Here is a 23404-nt window from a genome sequence, read left to right as displayed (position 1 = left end):
TAAAACTGTCTCTGCAGATGATATGATCTTATATATAGAAAAGCCTAAATGCTCCACCAGAAACCTGTTAAAACTAGTAAACAAATTAGTAAAGTTGCAGCATACAAAATCAACATGCAAAATTCAGTTGCAATTCTATACAATAACAATGAACTATCTGAAAAAGAAATAAAGGAAACAATCCTATTTATAATAGTATCAAATTCAATAAAATACTTGAGAATAAATTTAACTAAGGAGATGTTACACTGTTAACATCTCCTAATAAATTTAACTAAAGATCTCTAAATAAATTTAACTAAAGATCTGTACACTGAAAACTATAAGACATAGCTGAAAGAAATTGAAGACACAAGAAAAGGAAAGGTATCCCATGTTCACAGATCAGAAGAATTAATATTGTTAAAATATCCATACTACCCAAAGTCATCTATGGATTCAATACAATCCATATAGAAATTCCAATGGCATATTTCACAGAAATAGAAAAAAATCCTAAAATCCATATGGAACCACAAGAAACACTGAACAGCCAAAGCAATCCCAAGAAAGAAGAATGAAGCTAGAGGCATCACACCTCCTGATTTTGAACTATATTACAAAGCTATAATAGTTAAAAACAGTAAGATACTGGCATAAAAATAGGCATAGACCAATGACCAGAATTGAGAGCCTAGAAATAAAATAAATATATACAGTGAACTAATATTTGGCAAGGGAGCCAAGAATACTCAATGGGAAAAGGATAGCCTCTTCAACAAAAAGTGTTGGGAAAATGATGTTCACACGCCAAAGAATGAAATTGGACCCCTATCTTACAGCACTCACAAAAATTAACTGGAAATGGATCAACAACTTAAATGTAAAACCTGAAACTGTAAGACTCCTAGAAGAAAACACAGGGGAAAAGCTCTCTGACATTTGTCTTGTTAATAAGTTTTTGAACATGACACCAAAAGCACAAGCAACAAAAGCAAAAACAAACAAGTGGGACTACATCAAGGTAAAAAGCTTCTGTACAGCAAAAGAAACTAACAACAGAGTTAAAAGGCAACCTACAGAGTGAGAGAAAATATTTGCAAACCATATATCTGATAAGGGCTTAATATCCAAACTATGTAAGGAACTCATTGCAATTCAATTAGCAAAAACCCAAATAATCTGATTTAAAAATGGGCAAAGGACCTAAATAGACATTTTTTCCAAAGAAGACATACAGATGGCCAACGGGTACATGAAAAGGTGCTGAATATCACTAATTATCAAAGAAATGCAAATCAAAACCACAATGAGATATCACCTCACACCTGTTAGAATGGCTATTATCAAAAAGACGAGACATAACAAACATTAGTGAGGACGTGGAGAAAAGAGAACCCTTGTGCACTGTTAGTGGGAATGTAAGTTGGTACAACCATCATGGAAAACAGTATGGAGGTTCCTCAAAAAAATGAAAAACAGAACTATCTTATGACACAGCAATTCCACTTCTGGGTATATATCCAAAGGAAATGAAATAATTATCTGGAAGAGATATCTGTACCTCCATGTACACTGCAGCATTATTCACTATATCCAAGATATGGAAACAACCTAAATGTCTGTCAATGGATGCATGGATAAAGAAGCTGCTATAGAATAGAATATTATTCAGCCACAAGAAAGATGGAAATCTTGCTATTTCTGATAACACAGACGAACCTTGAGAGCTAAGTGAAATAACTCAGTCAGACAAAGAAAAATACTATATGGTATTACTTATATGTGGACTCTAAAAAAGCCAAACTCATATAAACAAAGAGTAGAATGGTGGTTGCTAGGGGCTGGGGGGTGGGAAAATTGGGGAGATGTTGGTCAAAGGGTACAAATTTTCAGTTTTAAGATGAATAAGTTCTGGGGATCTAATGTACAGCATGGTGACTATAGTTAACAATACTGTTGTATAGTTGAAATTTGCTAAGTGAAGATCTTAGATGTTCACACATACACGTAAGTAGTAACTGTGAGGTGACGAATGTGTCAACTAACCTTAATGTGGTAATCGTTTCACAATATATCATGTATATCCAATCAGCACATTATACATTTTATTCTTACATGATGCTCTTTGTCAATTATATCTCAATAAAGCTAGAAAATAAAATAAAACTCTGACATTACAAAATCCCTGTATTCTTGGCATGAACTCGAATTGGTCAAGGTATGTTATCTTTCTTGTAAACTGTTTTTGTTTTTCTGCTGATACTCCTGATATAGCCAGTGATTGTCTGTGGTCTGTTCTTTTGTCTATTGGTATTGGCAGCTTGTCTTGTGTTTAAATCTGCTGCCGCCCACCCCCCGTCTTAGGTGGTAAAGCTCTACCTCCCTTTTTTCACCATTGCAAGCTGGTTTTAGCAGGAAAAAAAATCACAAGTACCCAGTAAGATTTCTACTCCACTCCCCAGTGATTTTTCAGTGGAAGAAAGGGCTTAAGTTGAGGAGTGTTTCTTTTCCTTTCTGAAGCACTTTTTATATGTCATCCTCCAAACCAGAGAGAACTAGTGAGACCAGCTGGAATTATCTTCATTGCCCTATGCCCAGGAGCTGGAGGGTTGTGTGTTGTCTCCTAGAACCCTCTTTCACTTTAGTACAAGTTATATTGGGCCCAGCATATGCATTCACCAGAGAAAATTTTTTCTTCTTTCTTTGGGCCTTTTTGTTCATTTCAATGGGAGATTTCTGTCAAGGCACACATATACTGGCATCTTTCCCAGAAGTCAACCCCTTTTGTAAAAAAAGTAAGAAAGACTAACAAGAAAAGATTGATCATTGAATTCAAGAAGTTAGAGAGAAATTATTACATCAACAGTAATGAAAAATGCAAGGAAAATAAAGGGAAGGAATTAATAAAGACAACATAAATTACTGAAGTTGAAGACAATTGAAAAATAAATTGAAGAGCTTGTTCTTTGAAGACATAAAGTAAAATTGTCTAAACACTGGCAAATGCAATCAGTTAAAAAAAAAAGGATCATACAAGTTTACATGGCTCAGCATATGACAAAGGATAGTTCTGGCCAAGAGAGAGAGATTTCTTTTAAATTATAAGATATTATTATGCAAATTCTATGCTAAATTTTGAAGACCTGGGATGCCATGGATGGTTTTATAGGAAAATATAAATGACCAAAAATTGACCAAAGGATAAATAGAGAGTTGAATGGATGAATAATATTGAAAGAAATTGAAAACATTAAAGCACACTGTAAGGTCCCTGGACCACCTGCATCAGAATCCTATGGACTGCTTTTAAAATGAATATTCCTGGACTCCAACCCAGACCGGTTAGATAAGAATCTTTAGCATAATTTGGGTTTGAAAAGTTGAAAATGATAGCCCAAGAAGAAAAGAAAAAAGTGCAGACTAATAAAATAAAAATTCCTAAATAAAATGCCAAAAAATAGAATTCAGCACAATATTAAATGAATGACGAAACACATCAAGTGTTATTCCAGATGCATGTATCCAAACGCCCACTTGATGTCTCCTCCTGTGTGTCTAAACAGGGATCCCGAACTCAACATGTCCCAAACCAAGCTCCTGATCTTCCCTCCAATACCTGCTCTTCCTGCAGTCCTCCTTATTTGAATATATGCAAATCAATTCTATTACCTGTGACACCTCTATTTCTCTCATGCTCCACAGCCCATCTGTCAGTGAATCTTGTGGGCTTTCACCTTCAAAACATATCCAAATATGTCCAACACGCACCTCCACTGTTAGCTCCATGGTCCAAGCTCTTCTCCACCCCATTTCCCACACAGCAGTCAGAGGGAAATTTTTCACACATAAATCAGACACCCCCTCCCCCCCATACTCACCAAAGGCTTCCAGCCACGCGGGTCATCTTGTCATTCCTCAAACAATGCCCAGTGTATTCTTGTCTTTTGCATGGACATTCTATATTTGTTTCTTTATTGACTCTCCCACTGGAACGAGAGCAGTGACTTGGTTTGTCTTGTTTGCTCTTGTGTTGTTGCATCCCCAGAGCCTAGAACAGTGCCTGGCACGGAGTAGGTGCTGAATAAATATTTTCTCACTGAATGAATCCACGAACGTAAGGGTGATTCAGCGTCAGAAAATTCACTGTTAACATTAATCACATCAACCAATAGTTCAGAGGTGACTGAGCACATGATAATTTCAATAGATACCAAAGAGATACTTGATAAAATTTAACAAATATTTCTAGTAAAGATTTGGTAAGCTCCCTGATTAAAAAAACCAATTCCAGGGCTTCCCTGGTGGCGCAGTGGTTGAGAGTCCGCCTGCCGATGCAGGGGACACAGGTTCGTGCCCCGGTCCGGGAAGATCCCACATGCCGCGGAGCGGCTGGGCCCGTGAGCCATGGCCGCTGAGCCTGCGCGTCCGGAGACTGTGCTCCGCAACGGGAGAGGCCACAACAGTGAGAGGCCTGCGTACCGCAAAAAAACAAAACAAAACAAAACAAAAACCAATTCCAAATGAATAGCTCAAATTGTAGCTAATTGTGAAACCCTAGGGATTACTGACAGTAGTGTAACACCAACTTATTTTTTCTTCTTGCCCTTTTACTAGGACTTACTAAACACTAGATGCTGTAATAAATACCTTACACATACCATGCGATTAACCCTCATGCCAACCTTATGAGGTCTGTGGTATCTTCTCTTTACAGTCAATGGCATGGTGGCCCTGCAAATGTAACCCCTGTACCAAAGTCACTCAGCACGTTCGGGAGGCAACTGGGACACAAAGCCAGTGGCTGGCAGGGGTGGTGGTGGTGGTAAGGATTGGACTTGATTGTGCCCCAGAATAACAATGAGCGTCAAAAGAATAAACTCCAATCTGCCCACAGATGTGAAAGATAGTTCCTCTTCACTAATAAACAGAGAAGTGCAAACGAAAGCAATAATGCCTATCAAATGAGCAGGTATTTTTAAGAAGGTAGAACGGCCCGTGTTGGCGCAGGTACCAGACGGTGGGTGCTATCTTTCAGCACTGGGGACTGCACATGGTTCAGTCTTTCTGGAAGGCAACTGTCAGCCCATAGTTTAAGCCGTGTGACTGTTCATTTTCTTTGACCCAGCAATTCTGCTTCTAGTAGTTTATCCTTAGGGAATAATTCTGGATGTGGGCAAAGACTGAGTTACAAGGATATTCAGCGCAGAGTAATCTTACAAAATACCCTGTACAGCATGAATTCCATTCTTTTGAGGTGTGTATACATATTTCTATACATATCTATCTCTATTTATCTATCTATATCATCTGCCTACCTATTTATCCATCTATCCATATATAGAGGGGAGGAAAGAGAGAGGGAGAGAAGAAACATATCAAAATAGTAACAGTGATTTTTCTCAAGAAAACCAGATTACATGTCATTTTTTGTTTTGTTCTGAACACTTCACTCTATTTTCTAAAGACTTATAATGATCATATATTAGCCTTGTAATCAGAGAACACAATAAAATTTTTCTCCTTCTGGAAATAAGGTGGGTGCTTTCTTTTCTCGTACTTTGGCTTTTGAGGTGGGATTACCTGTGTTTGTTCATCCAATAAACCATCCCTCTGCCAGGGATGGGGATACAGCAGTGAACGACAGAGTCTGAGCCCCCGCTTGTGTGGAGCTGACATTCTAGTGCGGTGCGACATTAAACAAACAACATGCAGTTACATAGGAACCGTGCCTACAAGGGATGTGTGCTATCAACGACAATCAAGATGGAGCGAGGGGTAAAGGGTGCTGTTTTAGATTCAATGGTCAAGGAAAGTCTGTCTGTGGAGGTGATATTTGTGGAGGAGGCAGGGGAGCTAGCCCCCTGGGTATCTAGGGGAAGAGTGTTACAGGCAGAGGGGACAGCACATGCAAAGGCCCTGAGGCAGGACTGTGCTTAAAATGTTGGAGGTCCAGCAAGCAGGCTGGTGGCCTGAGAGCAGAGGGAGTGAGGAGGGGCGGAAGGAGCTACCTTCAGATGGGTTATGGATACCAGATCAGGTGAGGCCTTGTTGGCCCAGGGGGTGATATGGCTTCTGGCTGCCTCTGCAGGAAGAGATCCGTTCCTGCTGGTCCTGGGTGGGAGCCGCCCGCACACCCAGGCCCACACTGCTTGTTCCTGCAGCCCGCTCTTTCCCTGGTCCCTTTTTGGGGCGGCAGACAGAATCTTGGTGCTGCCTTATGGATCTGAAGCTTCCACAAGAGGCTTACATCATATGACGGCAGGGTGGGTTACAGGGATGTCTACATTCGTCTTTTTGTTTGTAAGTGCTTCTTCACTTTTCTGAAATGCACATGAGTTACTTTCATTACCAAAGACAGTTATTTTTAAAAAATGACAAAGGCAAAAACGTTAGCAACATGGAATTATTAATGATGCAATTTGAGGGGAGAAAAAGCAGAATGTAATATCTTTTGGATCTGATGATAATAACAGTACAAGCATACTGTTGCTTGTGGGGAGGTCCAAAAGGGAGAAGAAGAATGCTCTGTTCGAATAGGGGGTTATGGCTACTTTTCTTTCATTTCAAAATTGTCTTAATATCGTCTTAATATTGTTTTCTAGAGACAGGACAGGAACTGACACATGTTCCTGACTCCCTGGGCTGCTTACAGGAAGTGTCTCAAGTGCCACTTGGGCCTGGAGAGTCAGGAGTCCCCAGAGTGCGCGTTCCTTGCAAACTCTGTAACTGATGGGTGGTTTTTATTTTTTAATTCTTTTTCAGATTCTTTTTCCATTTAGGTTATTACAGAATATTGAACAGAGTTCCCTGTGCTATACAGTAGGTCCTTGTTGGTCACCTAGGTCCTTGTTGGTTATCTATGTTAAATATAGCATCAGTCTATCAAAACACACAGGCAATTCAGGGGCATTCTTAAGACCATTCCAGCAGAGCTTGGGAGACCACGCAAAGATCCTTTGGTGTGAACTAGTCTAGCTGCAGTCAGGACCCTGTGTACTGAACAAGATGGCTCTTTATCCCTGCTGGCCATCCCTACACCCAAGTACTCCGTCTGTGCTATGGTGTCACCCTTGTTAGCTCTGGACGTCACTCAAAAACCCTTAGCAGAGTTTGCAGGGTTTCTGATGGTTCCAAATTGGACACACTTGGGTTCCGATTATACAAATGATGTAGGGTAAGGGGGAGAGTGTTTGTATTGTTTCCATTTTACTTCTGAGGACAGAGGCCAAGAGAAGCAGTCATCTACCCAGGCTCACATAGGATATTAGTAGGGAAGTCAGGACTCACAGCCAGGTTTTCTGATCTTCTTACTCTGCTACCCTGCCTTCTAGCCGTGGCCTGGCCGTGCGTTGTCCTATGACCCTGCACCTCCATTTTGTCACCTGTACAACTGTCATGGCCTTGGTCAACATCTCCCAGCTCGGGTCAGTGATGGTGTGCCATGGGTTTTCTAGACTTGAAGATGATAATAACTCCTAGTTCGATTTCAATGAAAGGTTATTTCATTAAAATTACGGGAAAAAAATAAAATAAAATAAAAAAATAAAATTACGGAAACATTTTTCCCTTTAAAACCGGAGTAGTTTGAAAGCATCTCAGTGAGTATTAAGTGAACATGTGTGGGGCTTAGCGTAGAAATGACTGATATCAGTTCATAATTCAGCTAAATACCACTATCCCCCATGGTCATTTTGACTCATTATACAGTTGTAAATTGATTTTATTCTTATGTAAATAAAACATTGTTTATTTTATATCTGTAAAGGGCCATGGGCATAAGCATAAAGAATACCTGATATTCACATACAAGTTAATGAGGAGGATAAAAATGATAACAATTTTGCAAATTTACCCCAGGATGATTTGTACCAGATATGTAAATTATATTCATGTCACCAAAATTCCCATAAAACACCCCAAGGAGCTCCTATTCCTTCAAAAAACAATGTTAAGAAGAGAAAACATAGTGGCGATTATAGCCAATTAGAATTTTCATTTGTTTGAAATAAAGGCTAGCAAATTATTTTGGAGAAAAGTCCTTACAACTAGCAGCCTTAAATGTCATTTCTTAGCTAATCATTTAGACACAAGATCTGTAAATTAAAAACAATAATTATGAGATTTTTAAAGTTAAAATAAGAGAATCTCAAACATTGGGTCACAAAAGCAGGTTTTGCATCTACTTGTTCCTGTAACTAATATACATAAAATGAAGAGTATATGTCACTTTTTAAAATGCAAAAAGTCTGAATTTGTTTATTGCTTATGAATGTTATATGATTAGTAATATTACTATGAAAGGAGATTATAAATCAGAAAAGAGTGAGACTGGGACTTCCCTGGTGGCACATTGGTTAAGAATCTGCGAGCCAATGCAGGGGACACGGGTTCGATCCCTGGTCCGGGAAGATCCCACATGCCGTGAAGCAACTAAGCCTGTGCGCCACAACTACTGAAGCCCGTGTGCCTAGAGTCCGTGCTCCTCAAGAAGAGAAGCCACCGCAATGAGAAGCCTGTGCACCGCAATGAAGAGTAGCCCTTGCTCGCCGCAACTAGGGAAGGCCCGCGCGCAGCAACGAAGACCCAACACAGCCAAAAATAAATAAATAATTTTTTTAAAAAAGAAAAGATTGAGACTTGCCAGCCTAGATGTTTCTCCAACTCTTTCCTGCTCTTCCCTCCCTGCCAGAGTGCAGTTTCCCATGTGTACTTGGACGACGTGTTTCTCTAGTGGGACCATTGTCATGTTTTCAGTTCAGGCCATTCTGACTGAGGAGTTTGGGGTTGTGTTTCCAAAGTGCTTTTCAGTTTTTTATATTTTGTTTTTTTAAACCTCAGAGCCCATTTTCACAGAAAAACAATTTTAGCAAGGGTGGTGAGTTTCCAGGACTATCTGGCAAAAATACATGCTTTTGGCCTCCGAAATGTTTTCAGAGTCTCCTGTCAACATTAACCTCCCTACCCCCACTGCAACTCCCCGGGAATCCACATTTATTTGTGACAAGGATGGAAGGCAGCTTGTGATTAAAAGCATCCATGGGCCTGGCCATGAGCCTCTCTCAACCAGCTCTGATACTCCCATGCCACATCCAGAGGCACAGGTAAGGGCGTTAGAAGTATACAACCTCTTAGGGCTTCCAAGGACTGCTCCCATCAGGACATATGCCTGCCTTCCTTCCTTCCTTCTTTCTTTCTTTCATTGATTCATTCAACACTGATTTAGACACTTGGGGTACATCAGTGAAGCAAACCAAGATCCCTGCCCTTCTGAGGTTTACAACATAGCAGGTAGTGATAGACATACAGGAGGCATCATAAATGAGGAAACAGTAGAGTATGTTAGCAAGCGCTATGGAAAAAAGAAGAGCACGATGGGGACAGTGACAGAGTATTAAATGGTGTGATCAGGGCAAAACTCTAATTCGACAAGATACATGTACCCCTAGTTTCATAGCAGCACTGTTTACAGTAGCCAAGATATGGAAACCACCTAAATGTCCATTGATAGATGAATGGATAAAGAAGACGTGGTACATATATACAATAGAATACTATTCAGCCATATAAAAGAATGAAATAATGCCATTTGCAGCAACATGGATGAACCTAGACATTATCATACTATGTGAAGTAAGTCAAAGACAAATATCATATGATATCACTTCTATGTGGAATCTAAAAATATGACACAAATGAACTTATCTGTGAAACAGAAACAGACAGAGAACAGACTTGTGGTTGCCAAGGGGGAGGGGCGTGGGGAAGGACGGATTGGGAGTTTGGGATTAGCAGATGCAAAGTATTATATATAGAAGGGATAACCAACAAGGCCCTGCTGTATAGCATAGGGAACTATATTCAATATCCTGTGATAAACCATAATGGAAAAGAATATGAAAAAGAATATATCCATATAGATATATAAAACTGAATCACTTTGTTGTACAACAGAAATTAACACAACATTGTAAATCAACTATACTTTAATTAAAAAAACACAAACCAGGGCTTCCCTGGTGGCGCAGCGGTTGAGAGTCCGCCTGCCGATGCAGGGGACACGGGTTCGTGCCCCGGTCTGGGAAGATCCCACATGCCGTGGGGCGGCTGGGCGTGTGAGCCATGGCTGCTGAGCCTGCGTGTCACACCAGTGAGAGGCCCGCGTACCGCGAAAAAAACCAAACAAACAAAAACACAAACCAGAGTGGTCAGGGAAGGCCTCACTGATTAAGTGACACCCGGAAGGACGAAGTTGATATCAGGGAAAGTGCATTCCAGCAGAGGGGACAGCTAGAGCAAAGACCCCAGGGCAGGAATGCGCCTGGCATATTTGTGGAACAGCAAAGAGGCCTGTGTGGCTGATTCAGAGAGCAAGGGGAGGGGTATAAGGCGATGAGATGAGAGTGGTGGTCGGGGCCAGAAGATGGAAAGGGCCTAGTAGGCCATGGTGAGGACTTGGGCTCTCATTCTGCATGGGATGGGAGCTGGTGCAGGGTTTTGAGCAGAGGAGCGATGGGACCTAGCTTGTGTTTTCATACAGTCTCTCTGGCTGCTGTGCTGGAAGCAGACTGTAAGGTGGCAAGGTTTGGAAACGGGCTGATGCAGTCATTCAGGGGAGAGACGATGGCGGCTGGTCCCATTCGCTGGGCTGAACTGCAAAACCTGCCTCTGGGATAACGGCAGGAATTGAGCAAGGTAGGTTTTCAAGGCTGGAGGTGGACACTTTTTTGGCAGTTTGGGGTTCAATTTTGCTTCCACCTCGTCTGGAGCTTGCCATATCTGCTCCACTCTAAGAAAGAGAGACAGAGTCAGAGAGAGACAGAGACACATAGAGACCTAGTCCTTCAGGTTTTTCTTAGATAGGCAGACCCTAAAGGGAAGCTGCTGCTTACGAATTCAGAGGATAAATATGAAACCCCTTCAGGGGTCTGGGTCCAAGGCCCTGGGTACCTGGTGCGGGGGGAGGGGGTATGGTGGTGTGGGTATTGGTATCAGATTCCAGGCCTGGCAGGCAAGTAGGAAGCAAGGCTGACTGCTCTTTAATTGATGAGCTGCCTCAGTTTCCCCCTCAGCACCCGCTTGCTTCTGATGGCCGTCTCTGGAAGCCTTCTGAACACAGAGGGTGAACAAAGTCCTCTCCTTCCCCCCCCCCATCAAATGACTCCACTGTACTTTGCCGGTGTGCCCTGAACAGAAATCTGGGAAGATGCACCCCACCTCCCCTCCCAGTCTGTTGGCTGTGCCCTGGAGGAATTTAGGGAAGGGATCTGTAGGTGCACCTGGGCTGGAGCCTTTTTGGAGGGGGAGGAAGCAGCGTACTTAGGCAACTTCGGGTGGGAGTGGCAGCAAGACACCAGGGAAAGGGCTAGACGCGGAACTTTGCAACGGGGACCTTGCGTCCACTGCACAGACCGGGGAGACGTCCAGAATTTTGCAAAGGGTCCCGGACAGGTCGGTATTCGGAAGGCCGGGTTTCCGGTCCTGACTGCACCACCGTGGAGCTTGAGCAAGGCCCCGTCCCCTCTGGATGCCTCCCCCGAAGTAGAGGGTGGGCCCAGGTGACCTCCAAGGCCTTCCAGCTCGAACCCGGGGGACCGCGGCTTAGCCAGAGGCCGGCTTCTCCCGCTGCGCTGAGCCAGCTCCGCATAGGGCGAGATGAGCTCGGAGTCAGGGCTTTAATAATTCACGCGGTGGCGGCTCGCATTCGGAATACAAACGCGGCGGCCAAGCGCGGGAGGGCTGGGCGGGAGCGCCCGGGCTCCGCCGCGGGGCTGCGCTGCACGCGCCCGCCACCCTACGGTCAGTCTGCGCACTGCAGGCTGCTCTGCCCTTGACTCTGGGATTGGGGTGGGGGTGAAGGTGCATGCTTGTACCCGCAGTCCCTCCCTGACCATCTCTTGGTGATCCTTCCCTACACAGAGTCACAGAACGACTTTCCCCTTCCAGTTCCAGCTTTGGGGACTGCCCTTAAACCCCAGCAAGCCAGACCCCTCCTCCTGGGCCCTGCGTCTCAGGAGTCCCAGGCTTTGCAGTGCCTTCCTCGAAGGAAGCCCCCAACCAGTTCCAGGGAACCCCTCGCCCAGACAGAGATTTTCATGGGTCTTGGTCCCCGTTTCGCTCCTCTCTAGGCTCTTGGATCCTCTACTCTGACCCCACCCATGGGATCGATCAGACATCCCGAGAAGCTCCAGGATGCCTGCCTATGGGAGCAATCTCAGGGCCCCAGGGCCGGGCCTTGCTTCTAGGGGCTCCTTCCGGAAGGCAGATGGCTCCCGCTGGCTAGCAAGGAGAAAGAAAGCGTGGGCCATAAGACTGGCACCAGCGTGCTGATTTCAGTGGCTCGAATCATTCAGCCCTAGGGGTGCCCCGTAGTAAACAAACATGTGAAGGACTGCTGCCTGTGCAGTTTGTTACCGAAACACTTAAGCATCAACTCCTTCCTTCCACAAACCTTGAGTGCCTCTGCTGTGCCAGGGACATGGCTGGGCACTGGATATTGGGCCCGGGATTTAGATTCAAAGAGGTTCTCATCTTCTGGGGCCTCTTGACAGCTCTGGCCCATCGCTCCTCTTCTGAAAGGGTCTCTTCCACGGGCTTCCAGGACACCACCTCTCCTGGCTTTCCTCTGACCTCAGTCCACTCCAAGTTTCCTGTGTAAAATTCTTTGTCCCTCAGGGCTCTGTTTTGGGCTCCTGGCCGTTTCTCTGTCCACACTCCCTCTCCATCAAGCTCATCCACACTCGGGACTTGAATTACCACTTGTGCGCAGACAAAGCCAATGGCTCTGCCTCTACTCCCGACCTTTCCTCCATAGTAAGGTGGGCATCTGCACACGAACATCCCCACGGCCAGCACCCACTCACTGTGTCCAAATCCGACTTGAGGATCTTTCCCAGCCCCGATGGGTTCCGTGGCCATCAGGATATAGTGCAAACTCCTTAGCACGAGCTACAAAGTCACTCATGACCCAGGTCCTGTCCCTTACCTCTCTCCCCAGCCTCCCATCCACACTCCGGCCGCTCAGGTCCTCACGTGGGCCACACACACTCTCTTTGTCCATGCTCTTCTCTCTGCCCGTCTCACAGTTCATCAGCCTCTCCTGGCTCTTTGCTTTCCCAATTCATCTGAGTCCTCATTATGCATCAGTTCAATCCCTGTCTTCTAATATCTTCCAAACAATCCCATTCACCCCCCAGGTCCTGCTGCTGCGTCTACCTTGAGGATGCTAACCTAGCCATCCACCCTCTCCTGGAATATAATTCCTTCTCTACAAAGCTTATTTTAGTGACAAAGTGAACCTTGGTGACCTTAACAGAAATTGGTGGCATGATAGAGAAGGAAACCAGGTTGGAGTGAGTTGAGGAGTGAGTGGGACACTAGGGAATCCTGGTTTCTCTCGCTACAAGGCTTTTGCAGACATTGTTTGTTGGAAATCTTTCTCTCTCATCCTTGCCTAGTTAACCTTTTTTTTTTTTCACATTGTGTGGCTTGCGGGATCTTCCCCGACTAGGGATTGAACCTGTGCCCCCTGCAGTGGAAGCTCGGAGTCCTAACCACTGGACCGCCAGGAAAGTCCCTAGTTAACTTCTAATACAGCGTCTCAGTGCAACCATCACTTCTTGAGGGAAGCCTTCCCTGACGTCCCCGATTCAGAGAAATTCGCCCAGCTACTCTTTCATTGCACCATGTCCTTACCTCTCCTTCAGAGTGTTTTTCTCCATTACAATTCTTTATTTATTTGTGGGACTATAGTAGAATCAAAACCCATCACCCCGACCAGACTGGAAGATCATGAGAGCATGTTCTGATCTGTCTTTGTTCACCACTGTGTCCCAGCATCTAACACAGTGGCTGACACACAGTGGGGAGCTCAATGAATGTTTGTTGAATGAATGACAAGGGGGTGGTTAGTGACCTCAGTGAGAACAACTGAAGGGGCTGTGGCCATATTGCGTGATGACTACATGAGGAATTTCAGAGAATGAGTACATTTGGGTTATGACTATGGAAGGGGTGGCTGAAGACGGGAGGAGGGGAAGGTCCCTGGTGATGAGAAGGCTGATGTGTGAAGAAGAGCCCGTTGCTTCCTGAAAGTCTTCATGGCCATATATGGTGACAGATGGAGGCAGAGGTGCATAGAATGTTCCAGTTTGTCCTTGCTTTCCTCTGTTCTACACCCAGCTCTTCTTCCCAGCAGTGGCCCGGGGCCTCAGGCCCACCATCAGATGCTTAGTGATAGAACACAGAGGCAGCAGCTTCCATAGACTTCTCCACAGCCTCGCCTTCTTTGCTGACCGAAGCAGCTAAACACACTTAGCTTCTCCAATTTTCCTGTAAGCTCTCACTTGTTCATCATACCAGCGCTTTGGGGAAACGCTTTAGGAACCCTTGCTCTGACCCTCCAACTCTCCCTTCTAGACTTCACTGCCCAGCATCTCCCACCATGTTGTGAGGTCTAATCTCCCTTCACGCCCATCATGACTCTGCTTCCCTAACTGAACTGTGACTGGTAGGTAAACTTACGGCTGGGTTGCCCTCCTGGACACTGAAGTCACCCAAGGTGATGGTCTGGCTTTGGGGGAGAAGAAAGACTATGAGCCTGTGTCTGAGTCTCCAGTGACATATGTAGGAGGCCGTTAGATGACAGCAACCAGGAGGGGAGGAGGACGGCAGAGGCACCTGGTGGCCTGAGTAGCTGAAGAGGAGGAGAATTTACACGCAGATGGCGGAACAATGGCCTGAGAGGAGCATCGTGGAACGGGAAGGATGCTTACCCTCTCCTACCTGCTGAGAGCCAGGGCTCAGGATGAGGTGAAGAGAACCTCCAGCTGGGCTTCCCTGGTGGCGCAGCGGTTGAGAGTCCGCCTGCCGATGCAGGGGACACGGGTTCGTGCCCCGGTCCGGGAGGATCCCACATGCCGCGGAGCAACTGGGCCTGTGAGCCACAACTACTGAGCCTGCGCGTCTGGAGCCTGCGCTCTGCAACAAGAGAGGCCGCGATAGTGAGAGGCCCGTGCACCGCGATGAAGAGTGGCCCCCCGCTTGCCACAACTAGAGAAAGCCCTCGAACAGAAACGAAGACCCAACACAGCCAAAAATAAATAAATAAATTAAAAAAAAAAAGAAAAGAGAACCTCCAGCTGACGGAGCCAGGCTGGGGAGCTTGATTTTATAGACCGGGAGTGGCCACTGATGTGCTGTGTGACCTTGGGAAAGGTTTGTCCTCTCTGTCTCAGTTTCCCTATCTGTTCCATAAAATTATGGTGGTACCTTCCTCATAGGGCCGTTGAAGAAATTAAATGAATTAATACATGCAAAGGGCTAAGAACAGTACCTCCTTCGAGCAGTGCTTGACAAATAATACATGCTCACTAAAACTTCTTTATTTTAAATTTCATTTGGCCCTCATCAAAATTTTGAGGGGTCAGTAGGGTTGGGATCATTACCCCCAGTTGAGGAATGTGATACCCAGGGAGGTGAGGGAGCTCGCCAAGACACCCAGTGAGTGAGGAAACAAGTAGGTAAAGCCCCCAGTCTCCCGATTTGCTGTTCACTACACTCTTTGCCACAGCTCACTGCGTGAAGTGTTCTGAGAAGTGGTGAGTGAACAGGTCAGATGAGAAGCACTGCTTCGTATGCCGGGAAATTCTCCTTCGCATCCAATCACACCCTCGCAGAGCCCTCAATTCCAGCAACCTTGCCTGACAGTTTCCCAGACCGTTCCCCATCACCCCTCCAAGCTGAGGTCCATGTTTTCATTGTTGCTTCCAGGTCCCTCCCCTGGCTGGTCCTGAGAGCTAGCTGGTGGAAGATTTAATCTGCCCCCGGTCTGACCCACTACATCCCATCGAGTTCCTGCTAAGCGTAATGTTCAGACAAACTAGTGATCTGATTAGCCTGGGCGCCGCCTGCTCTGGTCAGCCCCCTGTGGCGCTAATAGAGGGGGAGGGAGATTAAATTAGCAATGATGCTGAGATGGTAGGGCTGCTGAAATGTATTTACAAATGGATTTTTAACATAAAAAATAAGGGGATTGGCACTGGCAATTAGGATATAATGAAGGCCCTTGTAGCTAGAGCTGCTGCTAAGAGGGTAATAAATTGAAGAATGAGAAACTCCCATACCAACAGACTCTGAGAGTAAGTATCTGGAGATATTCATACAACCAGTAATGACGAACTTTTCTTCATCTTGGTTGTGGTGGCCAACTAGTGGAGCAGACAAACAGAAAGCAGAAATGTCCCCAATATCACCTGTGTCCACTTAAGAACACTGGTGTCCTCTTAAGAAGAGGGCGTTTGGACAAACAGAGAGATACCGAGGGCACGTACAGAGGGAATACCATGTGAGGAGAGAGCAAAAGGACAGCCGTCTGCAAGCCGAGGAGAGAGCCCTCAGGAGAAACGAAATCTGCCGATACCTTGGTCTTGGACTGCCAGCTTCCAGAACTCTGAGAAAATCATTTCCTGCTGTTTAAGCCACCAGTCTGTGGTGTTTTGTTGTGGCAGCCCGAGCAGACTAAAACATGAGCTGTGACTGTTCTGTGAACCAGCTCCTAACCTCTGCTGTGTACTGTGGTGTCAGAACCACATATGAGGCCTTCCTTTCCAGAGTCAGGGAGGTGAGAGGTGGCTGGCCGACGCTGGCCAACTGATTAGGACATGCCTGGCGTGGCACCATAAATGCACCTGTGCACCCAGAGGCTCTGCGCCCACTCTTGGTTCCTTCCACGAGCTTCCGACGGGGTCCAGGCCCCCTGTTCCCCCTGTCTGAGGGCAGGTCCCGCAACTACGGTTCCCACAGCCACCTCCGCTGTCCTGCACACCTTCTCTCCACCTGGAAAGCACCTTCTGTATTCGTTCCCGCACTTCCTTTGGAGCTTCATGGCGTTACTGTGTTTGGTGCCTTCCAGACTTTCTGGCAGCTTCTCCAGTTCTCCGTTCAGCATGTCCTGAGTTAAGTTCCCACCGGATCCTTCTAAAGGCCCCGGCACATGCTTGGCAATGACGTCCACCCTCTCTGAGATGACACCCAGCTGCGCTCGACCCACAGCAGGGCGAGTCCACGGGTAGGAGTGCGCTGGGGAGACCGAATCCTGCAGGCGGCAAATGTGCCCCTGTCCCAGCAGGATGATCCTCTCCATGTAGGCTGCGTCCAGCACACGACTGTCTTGCAGCTGGCTCCCAAAAGCCTCTTCCGCGAGGGCCTGCAGCTTCCCCACCAGCTGGCGTCTCTGGGTCTCATCGCTCACCAGCTGGCGGAGGTGCAGCCTGTTGAATTCTGGGAGCTTTTCTGGGTCCAGCAGGGCTGAGTGGCAGGTGATCCGGGTCAGGTTAAACTGTGTGATCAGCTCTGGCAAGATCCTCCCCATCTGGTTCTCTGCAAACCCTGAGCCGCAGTTGGTGATGATGTCAAGCAGGGCATCGGCAGGAAGCCGCCGGCAGCGAATGTCCCCTTGTCTCTTGGACAGCGTGCTGCCACCCCTGTTGAGAAGCAGGGGCAGGTGGGCAAAGCGCGGGGGCTGCCAGCCCAGGGCCTGGTAGAGGAGCAGGTGCTTAGAGGTGGAGACCAGCCACTCGGAGCCCCGCAGCAAGTGGCTGATGCCCGTGTGGTGGTCGATCACCACGCAGGCCATGTGGTACGTGGGGAAGCCATCACTCTTCAGGATGACCGGGTCCCCCTCCATGCTGGCCACCTTTGCGGATTCCAGCCATACACCAAGTCCTGGAAGGCTGGTGTCTCCCCTCTGGGCGGAAGTGGCTGGCATGCTTGGGGTCTTTGGCCAGCTTCTGGGCCACCTGCGCCTGGCTCAGGCTCCGGCACCGATTGCCATACTGGCGAGTCTGATGGTTCCTCAGGGCCTCCCTCTTCAGCAGAGCTTCGGTAGCATGCGTGTAGAGCGCAAGTCGCTGAGATTCCAGGTAGGGCCCTGCAGGACCTCCCCGGCGGGGGCTCTTGTCAGGGGGGACGCCTGCCCACTCCAGCATGTCCTCAATATTCTCTGCTTCCCCAAGCACAAGGCAGGTCTGATCCATGTCCTCCAGCCTCAGGTGCTTCTTGGCAAAGACGTAGTTGTACAAGGCAGTGTGGAGGCCGCCCTGGTGCAAGAAGCTTGTGGGGCTGGGGGCGGACCGCACTCGCACAGCAGCCCTGGAATCAGTGCCCAGGCTGGCCTCACACCCCGTCCCAGGGGGTGGCCCAAGGCCACTGGGGGCCTCCGGGGATGCAGCAACCTCTTCAGGATAGAATTGCACACGTGGGCTTCTCGGGGCATCACTTCCGGGGACCGAGAGTGGTTTATATATTCTAGATATTAGACCCCTATCAGATATATGATTTGCAATTCTTTTTTCCCAGTCTGAGGGCTGTCTTTTCACTTTCTTGGTAGTGTCCTTTGATGCACAAAAAGTTGTCATTTTGATAAAGTCCAACTTATTTCTTTTTTCTTTTGTTGCTTGTGCTTTTGATGCCATCGTACTGATTCTTAAGGCAGTAGTTCTTGATTGTTCCTGTCCTCTGACCACCCGAGCCCTATCCCCAGTCATTCTCTTGAAGGTTCTTGATCCCAAGCAAAGAAACTAGAAACATTTTCTGAGAACACATTGATACGCCCTCAAGTATTCTCTTATGATATTGCTAATGTATGGGAAGTTGTGAGACCAGACCTAATCACGATGGGTGGAGGGAGGCTGTAACAAGTTGTATTTCCATAGGTCTGCAACACAGATACACTCAGATATTTCCGTTAGTCATTGTAGGTTGTAATGATACCACGGAAGAAATGTGACCTTCGCAGTGACTGAACAATACAAAGATGAGGCATTTTCAAATGACTCTAGTATTAATGGTGGTACGTATGATTGTTCTGATGAAAGCACTAAGCAAAAGTAATATTGGTAATGACAATAACTGATATGAAAACTCTGGGTCCCACCAAGACCAGTCCTAGATCGAGAACCCGTACTCTGTATTTCTCTCTGTTTCTTCTCCATGTCTTTGACACTGTTCCTCACTTCATCTTTACACGCTCAGTCCTCCTCAGCCTTTAAAGACCAGCTCACCTCTATGAAGCTTGCCCTGATGTCCCGAATCCTTAATCTCCAGAAGTAGCCTGAGGTGAGGGGCACTAGTCAACTGCAGATGGAGTGATGACTTGGGGGGAAAGCCAGGGCTCGGGACGAGGAGGTGGAGAGCCTCACGTTGAGACAGCCAGGCTGAAGACTTTATAGACTAGGAGTGGCCAAATAGTGTAATGGTGAAACGCTTAGCCACTAACATGTTGGCTGACCTTGGGAAGATTTTTTGTCTTCTCTCAGTTTCCCCTCATCTGTTCAATGAGATTATGACAGTACCTAATTCATAGGACTGTTAAGGAACTGAAATGAGTTAACACCCGCAAAGGACTAAGAACAGTAGTCCCTTAGAGCAATACTTGACAAGTAATGCACACTTACTAAAGGTTTTATTTATTTCTAAATTTCATTTGGTTAAAATCTCAGGCTCCTGCCATAAGAAACCCAGGGGCATGTCTCATGAGCCTCAGGTTACACCCCAAAAGGACTTCTCATAAATGCTATGATCTGCACAGAGCAGAATGGGATATGGTAGGGAGCAGAGACTCATGGACCAATGCAGTGTCTCTAGTAATATTTTAATTTAAAACCTGGAGCAGGCATAATTTTTAAAATCTACTGATAAACTATTAGAATTAATGAGCAATGTTATTTTATATACTAGCAACAAACAAACAGAAAAAAAATTTAATGATACCATTTACAGGGCTTCCCCGGTGGCGCAGTGGTTGAGAGTCTGCCTGCCGATGCAGGGGACACGGGTTCGTGCCCCGGTCCGGGAGGATCCCAAATGCCACGGAGCAGCTGGGTCCGTGACCCATGGCCGCTGAGCCTGTGCGTCCGGAGCCTGTGCTCTGCAACGGGAGAGGCCACAACAGTGTGAGGCCCGCGTACCACACACACACACACACACACACAAAATGATACCATTTACAGTAGCAACAAAAAATCCATTAATTATGCAGGATTTAATATAAAAATAGATGCACAAGATTTCTACACTGAATATGACAGAACGTTGCTGATGAATTAAAGACAATCTAGAGAAATGGACATATATATCATGTTCATGGATTGGAAGGATCAGTATTGTTAAGAAGTTAATTCTCCCCAAATTGATCTATAGACACAATGTGATTGCAATAAAAAATCACAGTATGCTGTGTGTGTGTTTGTGCATTGACAATCTGATTATCAAATTTAGATGGAAATACAAAGGGCTGAGAATAGTTAAGATAATCCTGAAGAAGAACAAAGCAAAGGGCACTTACATCACCATATATCAAGACTTGAAGGGGCTTCCCTGGTGGCGCAGTGGTTGGGAGTCCGCCTGCCGATGCAGGGGACACGGGTTCGTGCCCTGGTCCGGGAGGATCCCGCGTGCCACGGAGCGGCTGGGCCCGTGAGCCACGGCCGCTGAGCCTGCGCGTCCAAAGCCTGTGCTCCGCAACGGGAGAGGCCACAGCAGTGAGAGGCCCGCGTACCGCAAAAAAAAAAAAAAAAAAACCTTGTAAAGCCATAGTAATTACGTTGATGTGTTATTGGCACAGGGATATGAAAAAACAAAAGAAAACAAAACAAAACAAAAAACAACTGAGCAATGGAATAGAGAGTCTAGAAACTGACCCAACACATGTCACTTGATTTCTGTCAAAGATAATACTGAAGTTCATTGGCGAAAGGATGGCCTTTTTGGAAAATGGCCATCTGGATATCCACATGGGAAAATACGTATTTGGATCCCACCTCACGCCATATGCAAAAACTGATTCCAGATGTATTAATAACCAAATGTGAAAGATAAATCAATACATCTTATAGGAGATAAAATAAGATAATATCTGCAGGACTTTAGGTAAAGATTTCTTAACTAGACACAAGAGACACTAACTACAATGGAAAAAATCAATAAAATGGACTACATTAAAATCAATAATTTCTGTAATTAAAATACATCATAAAGAGAAAACACAAGTGAAAATGCATGCCACAGAGTGGGGGATACTTGAAATACATGGAAATGACAAAGGAGTCATGTTAAGAAATGTATAATGAAGGTCTACAAATAATGAGAAAGACGACCTAATAGAAAACTGAGTAAAAGACTCAGAGACGCTTCATGAAGAAGACATCAAAAGGTCCATACGCATATGAAATGGGCTCATCTTGACTGATCATCGTAAAATGCAGATCAAAACATCTATGTGATACCCCCACATATCCAGCAGAATGAATCAAATGAGGAAGGTCTACAATACAATTTTGATGGGTATCTGGAGCAGCGGGCACGCTCATACATTGTCGGTGGGAGACCGCTTGGTTCACCTGTGGTTACCAGCCGGTCCCTTCCCCAGAAAAAAAAAAATGCCACACTCAAAGTAGGAGTCCGCTATCTCCCAGGCCACTGAGTTAGACTCAGGGCCTCAGTTCCCGGCCCAGTTTTGGAAGGTAATCCCTAAGTCTTTCTAAGGGCAACACTCTGTCTCCTCCCATCGCCACGTCCCTGCCCACTGCCACCACAGACAGATGCCAAGTGGAGCAGAAGGGCAGAGTCCTTGGAGAACACCTTAGGGATTTCGCGTGGCATGGGCCAAGGGATTGCACCACACGCTTTCCAACCACTGAATCTGGGCAATCAGCCTACAGTTGTCCACAAGCAATCACCCCATTACAGGAAGGCTGGCTTTACTAACTGTACTCAGAAACACCTAAGACACCACCCCACATCTGAAGGAACACCAGGTCTTCCAGGACACCTTCTGTGGTGTCAGCCATCATCTCAGGGTCCCCAATCCCAGGCTCTTCCTAGCAGACGAGACATCCGAATGGGAGACTGGGCAAATTGGTCTCATCCCTCTGCCCAGCTGCCTCTATTGACCTTGCTGGAGACTCAAGAATGAGTTTCTGAGCTCATTTCAAATGAGAGAGGTCGCCCTCTGCCTCTAGCTTACTCCACTTTTCTGCCTGGACTCAGTGTTCCACTGCTGTGTTGCTCCTTGTGACCCCACTTGCTTAGAACCAGCCTGTACACCATGTTCTTATGAGCAGCTTCCATAAACCAAGGAGGAGACAAAGGCTTCCTAGGTAGAAGGCTCTGGTGCAAGAGGGAGTGTCCAGCACTGCTCAGGCCACTGAGCCAGTCGGCCTACCGTGCAGCTAGCACCTTGAGGGGAACAGGCATGTCATACCTTCACATTGCTCAGGACCCCAGGACTCCACTCCCCAACTTGTTACCAATCCACCAACTTCTAAACGTGTAACCCCATGATAGGCCCATTTATAACCTCACCATTCTTCTCAGGTTGGAAGCTAGGCACTACTTCTTGAGCTCTGCCCATGATTTGAACCTATCTGTTCATGAAATTGCCAATGGGGAAAATATCAAATGATGAGAGGAGAGGGCTGGGGTCCTAAGAAACACTCACATTTGAGGGACCCACAGAGAAAGGAAAGCCCACAGAGCAGAGGAAGAAGGAGTAGCCAGAGAGGTAGGAGGCATATCAGGAACACGTAGGGGTCATGGAAACTAAGGGAAGAGTGTTTCCAGAAGAAGAGAGTCATCAGCTGTGCGAAGGAAGATGAAGACGAGAGTGGCCCTTGGGTTTGGCAAGGTGGACGTCATTGAAGGCCTCGACAAGACTAGTTTTGGTGGAGCCATGGGTTTGTCAGCCAGATTGGAGAGATTTGGGGAAAGAAGGGAAGGAGCAGAAGTGGGGAAAAGGAGCATAGGCTTGTCTTTGGAGGAGTTTTGCTATAAAAAGGAGCAGAGCCAAGGGTGGTAGCTGGAGGCATGTGGAGTCAAGGAAAGGATACTTTGGTAAGGATATAAGCAACAAGGTTGCCTTGGCTGTGTGAAGAGACCAGGAAGCATGACTAATGATTGGGCAGACTGTACTTTAAAAGCCTTTCATGTATTATCTCATTTGATCCTCACTACAATCCTGTGAGCTTGGTAGATGCTACTATTAGCCCAAGTTTACAGCTGAGGGAACACAGGCTTGGACCTGCCTTAGGTTACTGAGCTAATAAGGGGCAGAGCTGGTTCTGATCCCACGCAGGTAACTCCAGGGCTTGCGCTGTTATCCAGCTTATAACACTGCCTCCCAGAGAAGAGGGAAAGGGTGGAAAGACAAGGGAAGAAAAGGGGAGAGTGGGTCAGTTATATGCCGGGAGGCTGGAGGTCATGGGATCCAGAGCCCAGGGGAAGGGCCAACCTGGGATGGAGAGGGGAGGACCTGTGGCGCATGGACTTAGTTGCTCTGTGGCATGTGGGATCTTCCCGGACCAGGGCTCAAACCCGTGTCCCCTGCATTGGCAGGCGGATTCTTAACCACTGCTGCCACCAGGGAAGC

The 23404-nt window shown here is 46.5% G+C and overlaps 1 protein-coding gene across 1 annotated transcript; it reads right to left on the bottom strand.

Annotated features, from left to right (window-relative positions):
• Positions 1 to 16633: 16633 nt before the first annotated feature.
• LOC101320088 (nondiscriminating glutamyl-tRNA synthetase EARS2, mitochondrial-like) lies at positions 16634 to 18253 on the bottom strand. The gene is given in 4 exon segments (XM_019939247.1): positions 16634 to 17682; positions 17685 to 17723; positions 17726 to 18155; positions 18158 to 18253. Coding segments are annotated over 4 exon segments (1614 nt in total).
• Positions 18254 to 23404: the final 5151 nt, after the last annotated feature.

The sequence above is a fragment of the Tursiops truncatus genome, chromosome X, assembly GCF_011762595.2.
Source record: "Tursiops truncatus isolate mTurTru1 chromosome X, mTurTru1.mat.Y, whole genome shotgun sequence".
Classification (NCBI taxonomy): domain Eukaryota; kingdom Metazoa; phylum Chordata; class Mammalia; order Artiodactyla; family Delphinidae; genus Tursiops; species Tursiops truncatus.
The sequence above is the reverse complement of the archived record's forward strand: the minus strand, read 5'-3'. Positions and strand labels throughout refer to the sequence as shown.